Source organism: Cyprinus carpio, chromosome A1, assembly GCF_018340385.1.
Source record: "Cyprinus carpio isolate SPL01 chromosome A1, ASM1834038v1, whole genome shotgun sequence".
NCBI lineage: Eukaryota > Metazoa > Chordata > Actinopteri > Cypriniformes > Cyprinidae > Cyprinus > Cyprinus carpio.
In genome coordinates, this window is record NC_056572.1 from 14,123,620 (window position 1) to 14,144,860 (window position 21,241).

Here is a 21,241-nt window from a genome sequence, read left to right on the forward strand (position 1 = left end):
CCCTGGCCTATAAAATGCTCTCACATGTTTATTATTTTAACATTTTGGGAGGAGTAAAATTTACATATGTGGTTTCAACAACCAGATGCATTTACAGTTATTTTGCATTACCGAATGCATCCCATACCATTCCTGAATTGGTTTGAGCGATCAAATTTAAATCTGTCATAAAAGCATTTTGGAGGGCATTTACACCTGGGGTCTCATTTATAAAACCCTTTGTATATTTCATCCTAAAAGTGTTTGTAAGCACAAAAGCTAGATTTTGCATACACACAAATGTTTTCAGATTTATAAAACCATGCGTACGCCAGAACCTGCGCAAAAATCCCTTTATAAATCCCAATCAGGGGAAGATTGTGCGTATGTGCATCTCCACCCCGTTTCCTCCCCGAAATCACCATATATGGAGCTTACAACGCCTAGTTTTACTAAGTCGTGGCCTAGTGGTTAGAGAGTTTAACTCCTAACCCTAAGATTGTGGGTTCGAGTTTCGGGGAAGCAATACCACGACTGAGGTGCCCTTGAGCAAGGCACCAAACCCCCAGCTGCTCCCTGGGCGCTGCAGCAAAAATGGCTGCCCACTGCTCCAGGTGTGTGTTCACGGTGTTTGTGCACTTTGGATGGGTTAAATGCAGAGCACGAATTCTGAGTATGGGTCACCATACTTGGCTATATGTCACGTCACTTTCACTTTTTTTTACTATGCATAACCTCATCTGCATATCTTTCCATGCACATTCCATCCACGTGACACCATGGTTAACACCGTCAAAGGTACAAAACATTAAGGGGATACAGACTATAAATGTAATTTTTTACATATTCATTTGTATTGCTAAAAATCATCCAGTATCCTTATGTTTTAGAATAAATATATAAAAAACCATAAAAACAAAACTGTTTAAAATATTTCCCAGAGAAATATTGTTTTGCTGATAAGGTGAACATCTTTAAGCTTTTTTTTAGCCTATATTTATTGCAGTCTGCAGAGGAGACTGCAGAGTCTCCAGGCCAGGACCAGCAGACTGAGGGACAGCTTCATTCATCAGGCTGTCAGGAAGCTGAACTCCCTCCCGACCTTTGCATTACCTTGCACCCCCCCCCCCCTCTTCTCTTCTGCCCCATGCACCACTGAACTCTGACCCTCAGACACCATACCCCCTGCCCACATCCTCAGGTCCTTCCACTCCCTACTCTCTCTAACACACTGTGACCCACACCAGTCACTTTGTGTAGCATAGGTCTGCTCACTACCTCGTTCAGCATTGAACTGACCTCATTCAACTACCTCTTCTGACAGTTTAAATAAAAAACTCCTCTGATCAACTGATAAGCTCTTTTGCACTACAATCATTACATCTGCACTGTTTGTTTATTTCACTGGTTTACACTTTATCTGCCATGTGCCTTGTGCTACTTTATTATTATTTTTTATTTATTTATTTAAGTCATTATTTGTATATTTGTATAGTTGCATTTTATATATATGATGATATTTTGAAAATATTTTCTCAGTTTAATTTAAAGATGAATCAAGCACATCGTCTTCAAATAGTCTATATCTAAATTCATATCATTTTGATTTAACTTCTGCGTAATGACTTTTTGTAATTTCAGTGCTTATCTCCATTAATGAGAGTGAAATATTTAAGTAAATGTGTATTTTTTTGACATGAAAACAGTTTAAAATCATTGTTCATTTCATTACTTTTCTACGGAGCCCCTCTGGTCCCACTTTGTCAAAAAAAAAAAAAAACTTATCTTGTGGCCTCAAGATACTAACTCGTGGCCTCAAGATACTAACTCGTGGCCTCAAGATAAGTAACTCGTGGCCTCAAGATAAGTAACTCGTGGCCTCAAGATAAGTAACTCGTGGCCTCAAGATACTAACTCGTGGCCTCAAGATAAGAAACTCGTGGCCTCAAGATACTAACTCGTGGCCTCAAGATACTAACTCGTGGCCTCAAGATACTAACTCGTGGCCTCAAGATAAGTAACTCGTGGCCTCAAGATACTAACTCGTGGCCTCAAGATAAGTAACTCGTGGCCTCAAGATACTAGCTCGTGGCCTCAAGATACTAGCTCGTGGCCTCAAGATACTAACTCGTGGCCTCAAGATACTAACTCGTGGCCTCAAGATAAGTAACTCGTGGCCTCAAGATACTAACTCGTGGCCTCAAGATACTAACTCGTGGCCTCAAGATAAGTAACTCGTGGCCTCAAGATACTAACTCGTGGCCTCAAGATACTAACTCGTGGCCTCAAGATACTAACTCGTGGCCTCAAGATAGTGAAGTGTCTGACACATGGACCCTTTGTTATTAAACTGGACCCTGTACTGTAGTGCAATGTAAAACTTCACATTCTGTGCAATATTCTCTGTTTTAATATTCAGTGTAATAAAGTTTGCTGCAGTTCTGCTTCTATTTATTTACTAGTACTGTTCATCACAATCAATTCAATTCTGTTAATACAGTAATGTAAATCTTGTAGGCTGCATATCCATAGTCCTTTATAATTCTTCTTCATATTTTATAGCATATATTTATACTTTTTACATGTATATGGGCTACTTGTTTATTTACCAACTTCTATTATTATTTATATTCCTTTAAATGTCTCGATGTGCACATCAACTGTGACACAAGAACTGTCCCCCAAATTATCAATATCAATAAAGATCAATAAAGTATTTCTGATTCTGATTTTAAGTTAGCCTATAGTAGTGTGCAGACTGGTTCATTAATTATTGAAGTGTTTCACATTTTGGAAAAGCATGTCCGTGTAGCCTACGATAAAACGTCACCAGAGGGCGTTCTAGGCTTAGGTCATGGTACCTCCGTCTGGCTGTATGTATTTATGTGTATTTCCCGGTATTTCCCAGCCAGTACTTGTGACGTTACAGTACGGGCAAAGTATGAATTAATAGGATCTTGCCAGGACGTTGCCAGTTTTAATATATAAAAGTTGGTGTTTTGAGGTGTAAACAATCGTCGCCTGCATGGCAGATAGTTGTTGTGCGATTGGATGCACACTTGGATGCATTTTGTCAGCGTTTGTTGCACGCCAGGTATCCATGGTAGTCACGTGACTGCAAAGTATGAATTGCGTGTTTACGTTAATCACAACAACAAAATTGTCAGGCGTCTATCTGAGGAGATTTACGTTACAAAGATTAACCGAGTGTTGTATTATGTATCATTGCAATTACTTGGTTTTGTTTAACTCAGAAACATATGCTATAAAATATGAAGAAGAATTATAAAGGACTATGGACATGCAGCCTACAAGATTTACATTACTGTATTAACGGAATTGAATTGATTGTGATGAACAGTACTAGTAAATAAATAGAAGCAGAACTGCAGCAAACTATATTACACTGGATATTAAAACAGAGAATATTGCACAGAATGTGAAGTTTTACATGTGTCAGACACTTCACTATCTTGAGGCCACGAGTTAGTATCTTGAGGCCACGAGTTAGTATCTTGAGGCCACGAGTTAGTATCTTGAGCCCACGAGTTAGTATCTTGAGGCCACGAGTTACTTATCTTGAGGCTACGAGTTAGGTATCTTGAGGCCACGAGTTACTTATCTTGAGGCCACGAGTTACTTATCTTGAGGCCACGAGTTAGTATCTTGAGGCCACGAGTTAGTATCTTGAGGCCACGAGTTAGTATCTTGAGGCCACGAGATAAGTTTTTTTTTTTTTTTTGACAAAGTGGGACCAGAGGGGCTCCGTACTTTTCTCTTTCCAGAAAAAAAAAAAAAAGTCCATACGCATGGGTCAGAGTTTGCATGCAGGTGCGCAAATGTTCCTGTCAAGTTTGTTTTTATAAATCCCACCTTTGTTTAGGAAGTGCTGTACGCATCTTTCAGGGCAGGTTTTGTGTATATGAAACAGTTATAAATCTGGTCTTTTCACGATCAGATAGCTAGCCAATCAGAGAAAATGCATGAAGACACCAGGTGTAAAAAGGTTAAATGAGAAGCACCAACTGAGAGTCTGAGTCAAGCATCAGGATTACTACTGCTCAATCTAATTATACTTCAATGCATAATCATTTGTGCTATGGGCTTGAACACTCTTGGTGAGGAAAAGTGTGCCGTTAGCTTTTGTCAATATTTTTTTCTGAATAAAGATAAACATGTAAAGCAATGAAAGCCAAAATATGAAATGTCATAGATGCATATTTACTGAGTAATCCACAATTTTCACCTGAGATTCAGAGTCAAATTTCAGGGGGGTAAAAATCACTTCAAAAAGGCAGCATTATTAAATTATTTTCACACAGAGATTGGTAGATCTGTTAGAAATATCTGTTGACTTCAGCAATCTTTGTTGCATTATATGCCAATGGTAAACGTTCAAAAATGGGAAAAGCACTTTTCATTTTTTATTCTCTCCAAAGTTTGCAGGCCTGTAACTCAAGAAATATTACAGATATTTTAATGCCCTTTTAGATTTTGGGTTTCCACAACAAATATGCAAATAATAACAGTAACCAAGAATTTAGGAATATATATATATATATATATATATATATATATATATATATATATATATATATATATATATATATATATATATATATATATATATATATATATATTAGGAATACACTGAAATGAAAATTCTTGGCCGAAGCCAAACAAAATGAAACACTGGACCAAAGGCCGAATACTGAACACAGTTTTTTTTTTTTTTCACATTTTACCCCCATGTAGGCCTATGTTGCCTTTTTTTTTTCTTTCACCACTGCATTAATTAAATTTCCAAAATATGCTTTTTACTGTTTTGTCCTGCTTTTCAAATAATAATAAAAAAAAAACAATTACAAAACAACAATTTAAAAGCACTGAACATTTATTTTTTTTTTTTTACATTCTAGCAGACAATATGCCAACAAAGCACAATTTCACTTAAAATGAATAAGTTAGTAAAATATTTTTTTTGGTAATTTTTGAGACTTGGATCAGGCATGTATTTTTTACTGTACAAATAAAGGCAGCCTTGCTGAGCAGAAGAGACTTTTAAAACATTTTTTTTTTCACTTAGCTACGCAATATCGCGTTCATTATCGAAGGCGATTCATCTGCGATAATGAACGTGATATTGCGTAGCTTGTCAGTGAACTACGGCTCTGTCTATTAAATGCCGCTCCATCTGAAAGCAGGTGATGGTGATTTAGCGGTAATCAGGGAACCGGCTTTACTGACAAAATGCGCGTGACAATTGGATGCAATATATCTCCCAGTCCTATGTAGTTCACATTGATGCATTACGTTAGACTAGTAGATACTAGTAGATAATTGCATATTATTTGCTCTTTACAGATGCAGAAATGAAAGCTCTCAAACAAAGATGTCACCGGAATAAGAAGTGGAGAAACATGTTAACCCACAGCAACCATAAATCCTGAACGATTTGAAATTTGGCAATAACCAAAGAAAAGTACACTGTAAAAAAAAAAAAAAATAATAATCTGACATTTACGGTAAAATACCGGCAGCTGCAGTTGCCAGAATTTTACCGTTAAAAATATGGTAGCAAAATTTTTTTTTTTTTTCACTTCCAAAAACCATAATTTTAACAGTATTTTACTGTAAAATTGCATTAAATGTAATTAAAGTTATTCACCGTTTATAGTATGGAAACTTATTGATAACCAATTAACAGGTTTTTACTGTAGCATTTTTACAGTCTTTTACTGTTAAAATCACAATCATTTTGTTTCACTGTTTTCTAAATGTTTTTAATTTTAAAACTTTGCCATTTACTAATGTGTTTTTCAAAACACTAAGTTTTGGTGCCTCTTTACAAGGTATCATTAGTTAACATTAGTAAATGTTGAAATTAACATTAAATAACAATGAGCAATACACTTGTTACAATATGCATTAATCTTTGATACTGTTAAAAAAACAACTGTTCTTTTAGTTCATGTTAGCTCTGATCCATAAAATAATGTTAACAGGCACAGCTTTTGCTGATAAAAACATCACAATAATCCACGACTCCAGTTCATTAGTGAAAATCTTGTAAAGAGAAAAGCTGTGTGTTTGTAAGAAACAAATCCATCTTTACATTTTTAACATTTTTAATTTCTCCAGTAAAAAAAGTAATTTGGTCTGAATCAGGAGAGAAATATGCACAGATCAATCATTTACAAGTCAAAACAGTTTTACACAAATATATGGGTGGGTTTTGATGTAAGAGGACAACAGGGGATGGACTTTTTCATTGGAGGAAGCATTATGGACTCAAAATATTAGCTGGAAGCAATGGTTTCTTCATGGATTTGTTTCTTGCAAATATACAACTTTTGGCTTCACTAGATGTTTTTTTGTTTTTATTTTTTTGTTCTTTACCAATCTGAAATGAGTAATTTTTCATTTTCTGGACTGAGACTAGGACATGAGCATTGCACAAACAAAAATGACTGTTTTTTTAATATGTATCACGGTAATACTGTAGTTTTAGTCATGTATCCGGGTAATACCATTTTTACATGTAGCTACCTTGGTAATGCCGTCAGAATGAGTCCAAACAATTGATGGTACATGACTAAAACTACAGTATTACCGTGATATATATATATATATATATATATATATATATATATATATATATATATATATATATATATAATATATATATATATACAGTCATTTTTGTTTGTGCAATGCTCATGTCCTAGTGAAAAATTACTCATTTCAAATTGGTAAAGAACAACAATTTAGTTATTGTACCTATACGGCTTTGTTGGAACACTCTTTCTTCCGCGAGGTCAGGTCTCACTGCTGTGGTAAAGAGGGTAATAATCGGGGTAAAGCAGAGCGAGTGCACGCCTACCTTTAACTGCTGCTCATTAAAAACCTCTTCGGGCACTTTACACGCGATGAGCGCGTTGGACTGGTCGTTGAGCTGGACTTCAGAAGTCGCCGCCCCTCCGCCGCTCTCTGACTGCTGCATGGCAACAGATGTAACCGCGGCGTCCGGTGCCTCTGAACTTAACTGCGGTGCCTTTGATCTCAAACGTTTCAGAGCTCAGCTCATGGCGTCATGCTCTGCTTTCTACTTTCTGCAAAAGCAGCGTCTCCAAACAAAGCACCGCGAACCCTCAAGTTGACACGCTACTGTTCATGCAATGCTAGTACACATGAAATGAGCTGCATAATGATACTAGTAAAGCCGTGATGTATTCCTGAAACGAAAATGACGTCTACAGTTGCGACAGACTGCACTGGAGGCCAAACAGCTGATATGACGTCATGATTTCCGCGTACGCACGAGCGCTGTGCATGAAGCATTGGTTGATGTAAGTATCATTGTGAAAATTATTTACAAAAATCTAAATGTAACAAGAAGCATGGAAGTCACTGAAGACACGGTTAGGTTTGTGTAAAGTGTGCAATGCATTCTTTTTAAATGTGATTATGACAGAGATTTTCACTGTTAAGTGGTCTTTGAGCGCCCTCTTTTGGTCAGATTTGTTGCAATGCAGCCACATGGAAGAGCTGTGGACAAACTGGACATTGAATGAATTGCAAGTATTCTGAAGTTACAGTTATAGTTATCCTATATACCATTTTTTCTGTTCTTAAAACCTGAATACTTTATGATCTTTCCCAAATAATATATATATATAATATAAATATTTCAGTTCATTTGAGGTAGCACACAGGATGGAGAATTCCAAATCACTTTAAATACATTCTCTACCCTTCCAATCATCTTGAGCTGACCAGGCTCCCAAGGAGCGGATTTGAGCGGGCAGGCAAGTCATGAGGGGATCAGGGGTGGGGGGTTGGTTGGGGGGTGGAGAATAATTCGTACATACCTCTACAGAACACATACTGGAGAGGTAGACAGAACAGCTTTAGTGTGCTAGTTATACAACAAGGTCTACAGAGTTATAGCAAAATCTAAACAGTTTTCTAGCTTTTGAATTATGGCCCAGCCCAAAAGTGATATGACAGTCAACATGGAGATTTCTAACGGAGCTGTCATCCACTGTCCAGTAGGGTCATGCATAGAAATGGAAGATCGGCGGACTGGGGAGGAAGAGGAAGATGAGGTTGAACTGGCCGAAGAGGTAGACGAAGATATCCACAATGGAGATGATAATGATGAAGAAGGCAATGCAATGCCTTCAACAGGTGTGGTCATCTTAGAGGAGGGGGATATTGTGGAAGATGTGGAGAGAGCAGTTCTTCAAAACAAAACTACAAAAGAGCTAAATGCTGGAGAGATGGAGGAAGAAGTGGACATAACTGCCAAATTAACAATGCCTGAGCTGCAGGTAATGGTTGAACTGGCAACAACAACGCAAACACAAATTTCAGAACTTCTAAATGAAGCTCAAGCTCAAGCTGAAGAGTTTGCAGGAGTGTTCAAAGAAGTGGACAAGTATCAAGCAGATCACAAGCTGCTGGCAAAGCTGTACGAAGAAGAAAAGGAAAGTGATGAACCACAAGTGCAGACCTTGAGTGAAAGGAAGACAGAAATGCAGGAATGCCAGGAGCTGCTCCACTCTGGCCTCCTTGAGAAAATAAAAACGTCCAGAGAGGATAAAATTCAGCAGGTGAAAAGTGACATACTTTTGCAAGAAGAGGTAGAGGTGAAGGTGGAGAGCTGGGATGATGAGGGTGTAAAAAACAATGTAGATGAAAAGCCAAGGACAGTTTTCACAAGTGAAGCAGAATCATTTGAAGACTTTCAGAGTCTTTGTGAAAAGGAAGAACCAGCAAAATCTGATAATGTTGGCGAAGAACAGTCTACAACCAAGATGTCTCTATCCAAGATGTCTCTATTGGAGGACTGTAAAGCAGGGGGAGAGCCAAAGCACAAAGATGCCTTAGCGACAAATAAAGATGAGGAGACGTCCACCACTTACAATGCAGCAGAAGAAAAGGCAATTGACTGGACTGCACCAGAGCAACCATCAAATGATATGATTGGTGAAACCATAGAGGAGATGGTCCAGAATTCAGATCAAATAGTGGAAAGCATTGTGCAAAAATGTGAAACACTAGAGCGAATGCAACAGGTGGTGGGGGACACAGATCTGGAAAACTTTGAGAGAATAGTAGCGGATATCCAATCAGCCATTGTCAATGGACCCGAGGAGACAAGAGGAGCTGATAAAAAGAGCATTGAAAGGATTCAAAATGAGTCACAAAGATTTGTAGAGATTTCTGAGAAGCCAAAGCAGGTGAAGAAGGAGGAGCTTTCTGCAGAGGAGGGAAGCTGTACAGAGATAGAACAGCCACTTGATAAACCTGAGGTTGTAGAAGAGGGGGTGTGCAAGAAGCAAGAACAAATCGGCAATGACAAACGGGAGGTTGCAGTGGAAGATGATGCTGTAAAGGAACAGCCAAAACAAGTCAACCAAGAAGTGCCAACATCTATAGAGGAGGGGGCGGGGAACTGGCTAGAAGAGCTCAAGGGTGTCATTGAAGATGAGCCCAGGAGGAAAGCCCAGGGGGGATGTAAAGTGACCATACCGGCCTGGTCGAAGGCCAGTGAGAGCTCGGATGACCATTTCCAAGAGCCACCGAAGCCCCTTGGCTGTCAGATCAGAACTGTAAGTGGGGGCAGTGAAAAGGAAGTGAATCTCAAGGCCAAAGTTCAAGAGGTCACCATGGTGAATGGATTCCCTGGGCTACCAGCTGCTGTAGTTCAACAGGAAGAGGAAAAAACCCTGGTGAAGGAGACAAGGATGGCAGCTCCAGCTCAACAGAAGGGCAATCCTCATGGCCAGCAGATCTCCCTCTATGTGAAGGTAAATTTAATGTCACTTCTAGGCATATGGTGATCAAGATTTATCTGTATAATGGACAATTAGAAGGCAATAAGTGTCACAAACACATAGGTTTTCTTTTTTTTATTGTGGCTACAGGTTCTGCTTAAATACTGTAGGCCTACAAAGTCATTATGCAACCTGGAAACTTAAAAAAAATAAATATTTAATTTGATTTCAGTGATGGCTAATACCAAGCTATAGCAATAAATTTAAATTAAATGTTTCTTCAGTAGCAAATCAGCATAATTATATTAGTGTAATATCTGAAGGATCATGTGACACTGAAGAATGGCGCAGTAGCTACTGAAAATTCAGCTTTACATCACAGAAATAAATTACACTTTCAAATATATTCAAATAGAAATCAGTTATTTTAAATTGTACTAATATTTTAAAATGTATACTGTTTTCTTAAATAAGCTACTGCAGTTTTACTGTAGTGATAATCAGTGTTGTTTTTGTTAGCTAAAGCTAAAATTATTAATAACAGTTTTTGCAAAGATTCTATAACAATATATAAATAATACTAAAATAACACTGGTCATAATAATAATAATAATAATATTATATATATATATATATATAATATATATATATAATATATATATATATATATATAATTTTTTATTTTTTTGGTGGGAACTATGATTACCATGGTAATTACCATCGAGGCTGGATGTTACGTATAATCAGTCAAAAAGCAAATAAATTAATGAATAAAGACACTGACATAAATAATGAAGTAAGTATTGTAAAGTCTCAGTTTTAGGAATGACAATGACGAGGCTGTCTTGTTAGCACTGTTAGCTAAATTAGCATATAGTTTCTTACAATGACAGCATGTCCTGCTCAGCAGATGGTGATACTATCATCTAAACTTATTGCATTAGTGTCTTTGCTCTACTGGTCAGTTGGTCATCTGTCATCCTGCTTCTAGAAAACCAGACTGTAATACCAAGTCCACAGCAATGTAACTGGAACAAGTTGGTTAAGCTGGTTGTTGTTGCAGGTGCACCAACTCTGTATTGTTGCTGGGCGACCTGCCAAAATTAGCATGAAAGTGCCAAAAACATGCCTTATACTGGTAACTAATGCATTTTAACTGGTCTTTTAAGCTAATCATGAGCTGAACCTGCTTAGGTCTAGACTGTTATTATTCAGCAGCCACTGACCTGACGAAAAACTTCAAATAGCTTAGACTAAGTCGTAAACAAAATAAAAGTATACACTCACCAGCCACTTTATTAGGTACACCTGTTCAATTGTTTGGTAACACAAATTGCTAATCAGCCAATCACATGGCAGCAACTTAGGCATTTAGATGTGGTGAAGACGACTTGCTGAAGTTCAAACCAAGCATCATAATGGGGAAGAAAGGGGATTTAAGTGACTTTGAACGTGGAATGGTTGTTGGTGCAGGACCCGCAAAATCGCTAGCCTGACGTCCTGGGGCTATTGTGTTTTCCAGTTGGGGTACCAAAATGTATCAGCACTCTGCTGACCTGCTATCTTATATACGGATCTCCCGTGGGTCCTTAAATGGATACTCCATCCCAAAATGAAAATTTTGTCATTAATCACTTACCTCCATGTCGTTCCAAACCCGTAAAAGCTTAGTTCGTCTTCAGAACACAATTTAAGATATTTTGGATGAAAACCGGTAGACTTGAGACTGTCCCATAGACTGCCAAATAAATAACAGTGTCAAGGTCCAGGAAAGTATGGAAAGCTTCATCAGAATAGTCCATCTGCCATCAGTGATTCAACCGTAACATTACAAAGCGACGAGAATACTTTTTGCACACGAAGAAAACAAAAATAAAGACTTTATTCAACAATTCCTCTCCTATGTGTCTCTCCAAATCAGCTTAGCATCATTTTGGCAAATCTGAGCAGTACGCAGGCGGCGTACGCTCTTCTGTATCAGATACGTTTTTACGTGTATTTACGCTTTGGTTTGAAAGAAAACAGCGCATCGGCGCAATGCAGCTGACACAGAAGAGCGTACGCTGCCTGCGTACAGCTCAGATTTGGCAAAATGGCGCTACGCTGATTTGGAGAGACACAGAGGAGAGGAATTGTTGAATAAAGTCGTTATTTTTGTTTTCTTCAAATACAAACACAAAATACAAATACAAATACAAAAAGTAAAACGTTATGGTTGAATCACTTGACACTGTTATTTATTTGGCAGTCTATGGGACAATCTTAAGCGGTTTTCATCCAAAATATCTTAAATTGTGTTCCGAAGACAAACAAAGCTTTAACGGGTTTGGAACATCATGGCGGTAAGTGATTAATTACAAAATTTTCATTTTGAGGTGGAGTAACCCTTTCAAAACTCCTAATATGAGTAGTGTCAAACTTAAGGCCATAAAAAAATGTAAATACGTTAAATGGAATAAGGAATGTCTTAATTATAATTTCAAGAGGTCTTACAGTTGGGGACGGAAAGACGAGAATCATGATACGGCTGGATTAAACTTCAAAAGGCAATGATGTCATTGAATAAATATGAGCGCTGCACATTTCAAGTCAAACAGCGGCGCGGATGTCTTTATTTGAATGTATCTGAAGGGAACCGACTGTCCACAGAAACGTGTCGTTGGCATTTTTATTTGATTTCACCTATAATTGCTGATAAAGCAGCGTTTATGAGCGAGAGCTGCTTTGTGTTCCACCGTTACTGGGAAAACCGCGATATTGCAGTGCTCCTAAAGCGCCACTTCGTGGAGAATGAATTTGCATTTCCAAGAAGCCTTTCTTGCTGTTTATGGTCAGATCAATGCAAATATCAACAATGTTTTTACGCACCAAACACATAGGCCTGGTTTCGCAGACAGACTAAACCAAGATTAAGCCATAGTTCAGTTAGGACACTTAAGTAATTTTTATAAACGTGCTTTAGAAAAAAACATTAATGATGTGCTTTTTGAGATAAAATAAAGGCACTGATATATTTTAAGATCAGTCAGAGCAAGTTTCTTTCAGTTGAAATGGCTCAATCTTACATTTTAGTCTGGGACTAGTTTTAAGCCTTGTCGTGAAACCAGGGGATAGAGTTGTTAATGAGAAAGAAGTTAATGTGCCTTCTAAAAATATAAACAATTAATACAAATAACATTTATACGTTTTAAACTGACATAATAATTTATATGCTCGATTTACCCCTTTTCTTAAAAAAGTTTTAAAGGCTGAAATGCTGTTGTATATGATTTTTGTTTTTGTGAAAACTGAAATTGAAAATTCCTTCCTTCATATTTGTTGATATTTGTGTATTAAAAATATTTTTCATTGACTTTTAAACTCCTATCTGATTTTATATATATATATATAATATATATATATATATATATATATATATATATATATATATATATATATATAAATGTTGGAATGTATTCCATACACCTTGTTGAATATCTATATGCCACAAAGAAATGTAACACCTTGCAATAACAAAGGGTGGCCAAAAAGGGTGTCCAACCCGGTACTAGCAACGTGTACCTAATAAAGTGGCCCGTTAGTGTATATGAAGTAATATATTAAGAATTAAGGTTCAAGACAAAAGTTCAAGAAATAAGGTTCAAATCATAATTCCCACCCTGTTTGTGATGTACTTCATAAATGGCTGTTGCTCGTGATATAATGCATTTAGTTAATTGAGATTATTGTCAGCAGGGTTTTGAGCTGATGGATTTATCTGTGAGCTAAAAATGAATCTGACACCACCTGCAGTGTTTCTTTCTTGATTCTAGAACATTCCAGTAGAAAGTGCCATACAAAGTATTCTTTTCAACTAACAATAGGAAAAATCTAACTTATTCAGATGTTGTTTTAACTGAAACATAGATGTGCATTTAATATTTTTATTATGCACATTCAGGTGTTTTAAAAGAACGTTTATTTGTTTATTTATTTATTTATCAGTCTGTCATTTAACTATTATTTAATTTGAATTTTTTATTATGTTATATATTATTATCGCACAAAACCAAACCCTTTAAAAATGACCTAAAATCAACAACTAAAAAAAAATTTGGAACAAAGTGCACACAGCCAAATTCTTGTTCTATGATGGAGGCTGAGCAGCGGGACATTAAGCCTGGTAAAAATGCCCTTAAATCCACCAATAAGTTTTTGCAGAGTGACTCCTGTAACAAAGACGGCCTTTGTGTGTGTTTCAGTAGAGCAAAGTGAGAAAGTGCAACTTCCATATTTTTTTTCTGTACATTTAAGATCACAAACAAATAAAACCAAACCTCATTTAGCATCTGGTCACAGGTTTGTGTTCATTTTGTAGTTTTTCTTTAGTCAGCAGGATCTGAGTGATGGCATTTGCACACAGTTATCTCATTAAAGACGCACCTATGCCTGTTATTCAGTGATAAACGGCAGATTCTTGAGTGTGCGTTTTGCCTCAGTTCTTATATATATAGAGTAATGAGTTTGTGCTGTCATCTCTATATCTCTGTCCTGATAGTGGACTGCATTCCTCCACACACCAGTCTCATTATCGTGTTTGTTGATCTGAGCTTTTGAATGTTTAAGCAGTGAAGTGGACTGACCCTGTTCAGCAAAATTCTTGCATGTGCAAACCTCACCCTCGTGATGCTAGCTAGAGTGTTGTGTGTGGCTGCCAGGATGTAACTAAGGTGTTCTAATGAGTTTAGCCTGTTGCTGTGAGGTTGCTGTTGTGTTCTTAATGGTTGTTAAGATGTTGTAAATGGTATTTAACATTTTGCTATGCAGTTGCCAGGGTGTTCTTAATGGTGTTTAGCTTGGTGCTATGTGGTTGCTAGGACAGCTAGCGTTTTTCTGTGTGGTTGCTAGGGTGTTCTGAGTGGTGATTAGCATGTTGTTGTGTGGTTGCTAGGGTATTCTGGATTGTTGATATGGTGTTCTGGATGATTGCTAGGGTTCTCTGAGTGGTTTTAGCATGTTGCTAGGGTGTTAGGAATAGTGCTTAACATGTTGCTATGCAGTTCCTTTGCTATTCTGGATGGTTGCTGAGCAGTTGTTTATTGCCCCACAGTAAATTTGACATAAAATGTGACCCATTATGCAATTTAATTAATGTAATTGCAATGCAGTTACAGGCATGCTTATATTCAAATTTGGCTTGTTAAATCAGGTTTTAGAGTCTAAACTGACACAGCCTGATTACTGCAGTACTCATTAAAAAGATGATGCTCTGCCCTCTACTGGCGTTACGTTGGTCTGATTTTCCCTCAGCACATGGAAGCCATTTTTAGCCTTTTAATATGGGCAGCTTATGTTCAGGTGACCAGACTTCACATAATCATTCCACAACCTCCAGACTCATGAATGCAGTAATACAGATGTAAATCAATTCAATCCTAAAATCGAAGCTTTTACCAGTAAAGCAGCAGACACATATGTACACCACTGCAAAAATTATTTGTTTTGTAATTACTCTTCATATTGTTATTCATACTCACACAGTTAGAAAGGTATATTGTTTATTTCTAGATTATTGTGCTGGAAATCATAACAGAGATTCCCATCATCATAAAAAATATGTTTTACAATGATGTTCTATAAAACTGTTTCATAACACACATCTCATGAACGGCGTCTCTATAGCTTTTAACAATGAACAAACGTTTCAGTGTCTCGTCCTGCGTGTTTGACCGTTTTTTCCACCCCAAACACCCACAGAACCCGACTCTTACCAAATTAAATCAGTCATTCTGGCTGCACAAAAAACTGAGCAAAAGGCATTTTTATACACGTAGAGTTTTCAGAAAAACATCCAGTGTTATCTGAGACGTTGATTTGATTTGTGAGTCATGTAAAAGCAGCATAGCAGCATTATTTCATGATGGCTTGGTTCGATGTAGCAGCTAAAAAATTGGGATTTCCTAGTATTGAGCTGTTTGTGAAGGTAAGACGTTCTCACATTAAACCTTTGAATAAATAAAACATTTATTCCTATTAGATTAAAAAAGTAGGCTGACACAATATAAATAGTTTTAATTTAATTTCATTATAAATTGAATGTCACAAAGAGACTCTTGATGATTAATTTTCTTATTATGTGCTTTATTCAGCTGTAGTCTCATTTAAGATTAAAGCAATATGCAATCAAATACTTTTCTTATTTAAAAGCATTTTTCCAGATAAAATTAAACAGGAAAATTATGAAAAAATATTAGTAATGGCTTTTCACATAATTACCCATTTGTCCAAACAAGCTGCCTGCTGACAAATAAATTGAATGGCCTTGTTTTTCATATTTTGAGCATATGAATAGGAAACACCAATATTAACGTCTATGCTAGGGTTGAGTATTCACTCAAAGTCTCAAACATTATTGACAGAATTCCTGGTACTGTGCTCTGAATAAACATCTTGTGATGTTGTTTTTTCTGTAGCTGAACAGATTAAGCTTATTTTGCGCCTTAATGGTTTTCCGTAATGTATTGTGGGGTTCGATGAGGCTGAGAGCTCACTTAAAGGGATAGTTCACCCAAAAATGAAAATTCTGCCACCATTTACTCACCCTCTGAAGTTCTTCCAAACCTGTTTGAATTTCTGTTGAACACAAATTAAGACATTTTGAAGAATGTTAGTAAACATACACCAAACGGTAGCCATTTACTTAAAAAATACAAAAAAAATAAAATACTACCGTCAACCCTTTGGCAACCATCACATTACTTACATTCTTCATACTGATGAAAATATATATACTGAATGCACTGTAAGTCGCTTTGGATAAAAGCGTCTGCTAAATGCATAAATGTAAATGTTAAGTAAAATGTGCCTGTTTACTTTTGTCTTATTCTGTGGGACAAGGTGATAAAAGAATCTGTGTGTCTCCCAGGCTGGCAGTGATGGAGAGAGTATCGGCAACTGTCCGTTCTCTCAGAGACTCTTCATGATCCTCTGGCTGAAAGGAGTCATCTTCAATGTCACCACTGTGGACCTCAAGAGGTGAAGCACAATATTCACAGATAAAGACCCGGTGTGCTCATTTAACACAAAGAAGATCTCGGAGAACACATATTTCCATTCGAACATTCTTGTAGCTCAAACCGTAGAGCATGATTCAAGTAATGACAAGGCTGTTGGTTCAGTTCCCATCGACTGTATAAACTGTATGTATACCTTGAATGTGGATGCTTTGGATAAAAGCATCTGGCAAATTCATAAATATAAATGTAGTACAATTATGATTCCTAATAAGATAAAATACGCTCACAGATTTATTTATTTATTTATTTATTATTCTGATGAACAAAATCATGGATAACGGATGAATGATGTATATCAGCATCTTATTTAAGGGGTCATATGACGTTGCTAAAAAGAACATTATTTTGTGTATTTGGTGTAAGGTTTAAGGTTCTAAAAACACATTATTTTCCACATAATGTACATTATTGTTACTCTTCTATGCTTCTGAAATGCGTTGATTTTTACAAAGCTCATCATTCTGAAAAGCGAGGTGTGCTCTGATTGTCCAGCTATCCAGTGCATTGTGATTGGCCGAATTTCTTAAGTGTGTGATGAAAATGTTACGCCCTTTACTATACTGCGATGCCGTGTCCCGGCGCGACAAGACAAAAACAATAAAACCCATTGCAAATGAACATTTGTTGCATCCAGTGGGGACATAATTACTGATTATAATGACTTATACTGTCTTACACATTGCGTATCGTGCTGCGTAAACATAAAACCATTTCTGCATTTGTGATCGGAGAAACAAGCACTACTCTACACTGCTCAAAACTCGTGTTTGAATCATTATTGGCAAATTCTTTAAATATGAAAATGTACTTACAGACTGTGAGTCAGAAGTGCCAGACTGTCCTTGCAAAGTTGGAACTGCCCCACTTTATAGAAACACAGACGGCATTGTAGTCTACTCTCCCAGGATCAGGAAACAGTCCTCATCCTCCATAAAATGTGCTGCACACATCTGAATATTTGGGTTGAACTGTTCTGGAACAGTGTTGTAAATACAACTTAACCTCTGATTTCTAGTTGTGTCCTCTTTTGGAAGGCCAAACAAAGTAGTTTCGCTTTAACAACAAAACACACAGCGTCTCCACAACATGGCAGCGGCGGCGACAGTGAGAATAGAAGTTACGCCTTATTTTTTTTGTGTGAACATTTGGGTGGCGCAAATCTTCCCACATCGTGACGTAGAGATGTGGGGGCATGTTAGAATGAGCCGTTTTGGGGGGTGTGGTTGACTCTTAACTTTTATAAAGAATATCTTTGGATTTGAGAATTTAGTGTTTGCAACTTTACAGATCTTCTTTATGCACCAAGAGCTTGTAACACTCCAAAGAGAAAGGAAAAGTTGAAATCGCATCATATGACCCCTTTAAATTCTATTGAGTTACTTTTTGCTTACAAAATAATGATAGGAATTTCATTTGCAATCCTATAACTATTGCTTTAGGACTTTTTGACTACGGTTACTGAGGATAGTGTAGTGTTGTTTTGTATTATTTATATATAATTATAATATTTATTAATTAGTTTTTAATAGTTTTCATTTTAATTTGAGTTTTTAGCAATTTCAGTTAACAAAAAAATATTTTTAATAGCTTTCGTTCAGCGGTGCCCAAACTTTTTAATGTAAAGGGCTAAAAAATTTGATTTAGGGGCGTGGGCCATAAGTAAATGTTGCACTATATCCAGCTATATTATATTAAAATGTATTAAATAAATAAAAAAAATACAACAGTAATTTAAAAAATGGCATGTTTTTTCCCTCTTCTTGTGATATGGCATGGCAGGCTAAATCAAATGTTATTATGAGCCAAGTTTGGCCCCCGGGCCATGGTTTGGGCATCTCTGCTTTAGTTAACAATAACAACACTGATGATGGCAGGTTTGTTGATCTGTGTTCCACAGGAAACCAGCGGATTTGCAGGATCTTGCTCCAGGAACCAATCCGCCATTCATGACCTTCAATGGAGAGGTGCTGGTGGACGTCAACAAGATTGAGGAGTTTCTTGAGGACCGACTGGTCCCACCACGGTACTTACACTTCACTTGTCATAGCTTCAGATACGTTACATTTCTTTAAATAACTTTATTTACATTTTATATTTAACCTTGGTACATTTTTTTAAGATACCCAAAGTTGGCTGCAAAGCATCCAGAATCCAACACAGCCGGAATAGATGTGTTTGCCAAGTTTTCTGCCTTCATCAAGAACCCTCGTAAAGAAGCTAATGAGGGTGAGTTTAATTGGTTTTTATTAAAGATATTCCCTGCTGGTTGTGAAATTAAACTTTTCTTCTGTAATTCTGTTTTGATTTGGTGTTGCATATTGGTCTGCAAATAGTTGACTTACTACCTCATCATCACCATAGTTACCTCTAACTTTGAGCTTTGACCTTTGCCTATAGGTCTGAAGAAGGCTCTTCTGAAGTCTCTAAAGAGGTTGGATGAGTATTTGCAGACGCCGCTGCCTGAGGAAATAGCTGCAAACAGCGTAGAAGATCCTTGTGCATCTACACGCAGTTTTTTGGATGGACCAGATCTCACACTGGCTGACTGCAATCTGTTGCCCAAATTGCACATCATAAAGGTGTGTCTTTCCTTTCCTTCACATTCTATCTCGCATTTTGTCTATAAATCTTCCTCTTTCTGAAAGCCCAAGACCTTTTAAAAGATTTATAAATGTAATTTAATCGAATCTAATGAATCAAATTTAGATTTTAATCTCAATGAAAAGTTTAATTGAAAAATTTACCTAAATACATACATTTGATAATATGAGTGTAACCCTTTTGCTTTATTACTGACAGAACTAAATATGATGGTCATATTATCTAGCATCACTAATAGTGCAGAATCTAAAATATTTTATTCATTATATACTGATTTTACACAATAACATTGTTTTAATTTTTATGCATTTAGATTTTTCACAGTTTGAATGATGTATTTTTCCAAGTTTGAATGATTGAAATATTAAATTATTATATATAAAATACTATATGTGGTCTCAAACTGTTATAATTAACTAAAACTAAAACCAAAACTAAAATTAATACCATTAAAAAATACAATTTGAAATACATGAAATAAAATAAATGTTAACTGAAATAAAATAAAATAAGACTTTTTATTTCAGCTAGTTTCCAAGACAACATTTGTTATTTTATTTAATATAACCTACTAAAATAACTAAAACGACAAAAACACAGCAAAATTACTAGTTAACTTTAAAATAAAAAAAATAATAATTGGAAAATATAAAAACTAATTATATATATATATATATATATATATATATATATATATATATATATATATAATAGTATAAAAAATAACAGTCAGACTCTCTCTCTATGTTTTTTAATAAATAATATGTTTAATATTTATGTAATTTATATAAATAATAATTTGAAATAATGAATATATATTTTTACATTTTCACACACACACACAACACACACACACACACACACACACACACATACACACACACACACACACACACACACATATCACATATATATATATATATATATATATATATATATATTTTGCATGCACAAATGCACCAGTTAAAATGCATATGCTGGATTTTAAATTACCAACCAGTTTTACCAGCTCAGTACTCTGTGTTGTAGATTGTTGCCAGGAAGTACAGAGGTTTTGAGATTCCTGCTGATATGACTGGGATTTGGCGGTATTTGAACAACGCCTACCAGAGGGAGGAGTTCATGAACACCTGCCCTGCTGAGCGCGAGATCGAGTTTGCTTACCTGGACGTCGCCAAAAAGATCAAATAGCTCAGGATGATGAGACAAGCTCTGCTAGCTCCATCACATGCTTGTGTGTGTGTGTGTGTGTGTGTGTGTGTGTGTGTGTGTGTGTGTGTGTGTGTGTGTCGTATATATGTGTGTATGTGTGTGCGCTCACTGGTGGAGATGCATTAATACTGTGGTATATTGATCCTGAATCAGTAGATTGGCACCCATTTTCTTTCAATCAATGGCAGGACCAGAAAAAAAAAAAAAAAACATCTGTTATTATTAACAGCTTTGTAAGTATCTATCTGTCTTCATGAATGATATAGATAGACTAGATATGTTTTATTCATGAAGTTCACCAAGGCCTTGACCAAATTCCTTCGTTTATTTTGCAATATGTTTAATGAAACCATCCTTTTGTATCATCACATGAGACTATTTTCCACACGTTTACTAATTACATTTCTAGGTCATTGTTTTTTATCTTTTGTCTAGGATGCTTCTTCGTTTATTTTTGATAGTTTTTTTTTTTGTGTTTGTTTTTTATCTGTGCACAGAACTTATTGAAATGTGCCATTTATGCAACTATGTAACCCTGCATAAACGCTTTATGAAGCTCTGACGAGACTTTAATTAAACTAATCAGATTTCATCAAGTCTTTATGTTTTTTT

The 21,241-nt window shown here is 36.3% G+C and overlaps 2 protein-coding genes across 4 annotated transcripts in view; one reads left to right on the forward strand and one right to left on the reverse strand.

Annotated features, from left to right (window-relative positions):
• The window catches only part of LOC109073524 (calcipressin-1-like), a 25,997-nt gene extending 18,766 nt beyond the window's left edge, over positions 1-7,231 (reverse strand). Inside the window, exon 1 of the mRNA XM_042746879.1 lies at positions 6,863-7,231. Coding sequence (XP_042602813.1) covers positions 6,863-6,982 — 120 coding nt within the window. The 5' untranslated portion in view covers positions 6,983-7,231. The remainder of the gene's footprint in view (positions 1-6,862) is intronic.
• LOC109078819 (chloride intracellular channel protein 4-like) lies at positions 7,191-21,221 on the forward strand. 3 transcript variants are annotated; one of them, XM_042746623.1, is made up of 7 exons: positions 7,191-7,328; positions 8,032-9,794; positions 16,666-16,775; positions 18,714-18,839; positions 18,936-19,042; positions 19,214-19,395; positions 20,447-21,221. In XM_042746623.1, the coding sequence occupies exons 2-7, from the start codon at positions 8,049-8,051 to the stop codon at positions 20,606-20,608; spliced, it is 2,433 nt and encodes an 810-aa protein (XP_042602557.1). In that variant the 5' UTR covers positions 7,191-7,328; positions 8,032-8,048; the 3' UTR covers positions 20,609-21,221. The 3 variants fall into 3 exon arrangements, with proteins under 3 accessions (XP_042602557.1, XP_042602491.1, XP_042602632.1); XM_042746557.1 differs by lacking the exon at positions 7,191-7,328 and having other exon boundaries at positions 7,848-9,794; XM_042746698.1 differs by lacking the exons at positions 7,191-7,328; positions 8,032-9,794 and adding an exon at positions 15,478-15,723.
• The last annotated feature ends 20 nt before the right edge of the window (positions 21,222-21,241 follow it).

What these genes read in the sequence shown, in the direction of transcription:
- LOC109078819 (XM_042746557.1), top strand. Translation starts at nt 7,962, where the DNA reads ATGGCCCAGCCCAAAAGTGATATGACAGTCAACATGGAGATTTCTAAC. An exon ending in ACCACTGTGGACCTCAAGAG is followed by an intron (nt 16,776 to 18,713) that starts GTGAAGCACAAT and finishes TGTGTTCCACAG; the next exon opens with GAAACCAGCGGATTTGCAGG. An exon ending in TCGTAAAGAAGCTAATGAGG is followed by an intron (nt 19,043 to 19,213) that starts GTGAGTTTAATT and finishes CTTTGCCTATAG; the next exon opens with GTCTGAAGAAGGCTCTTCTG.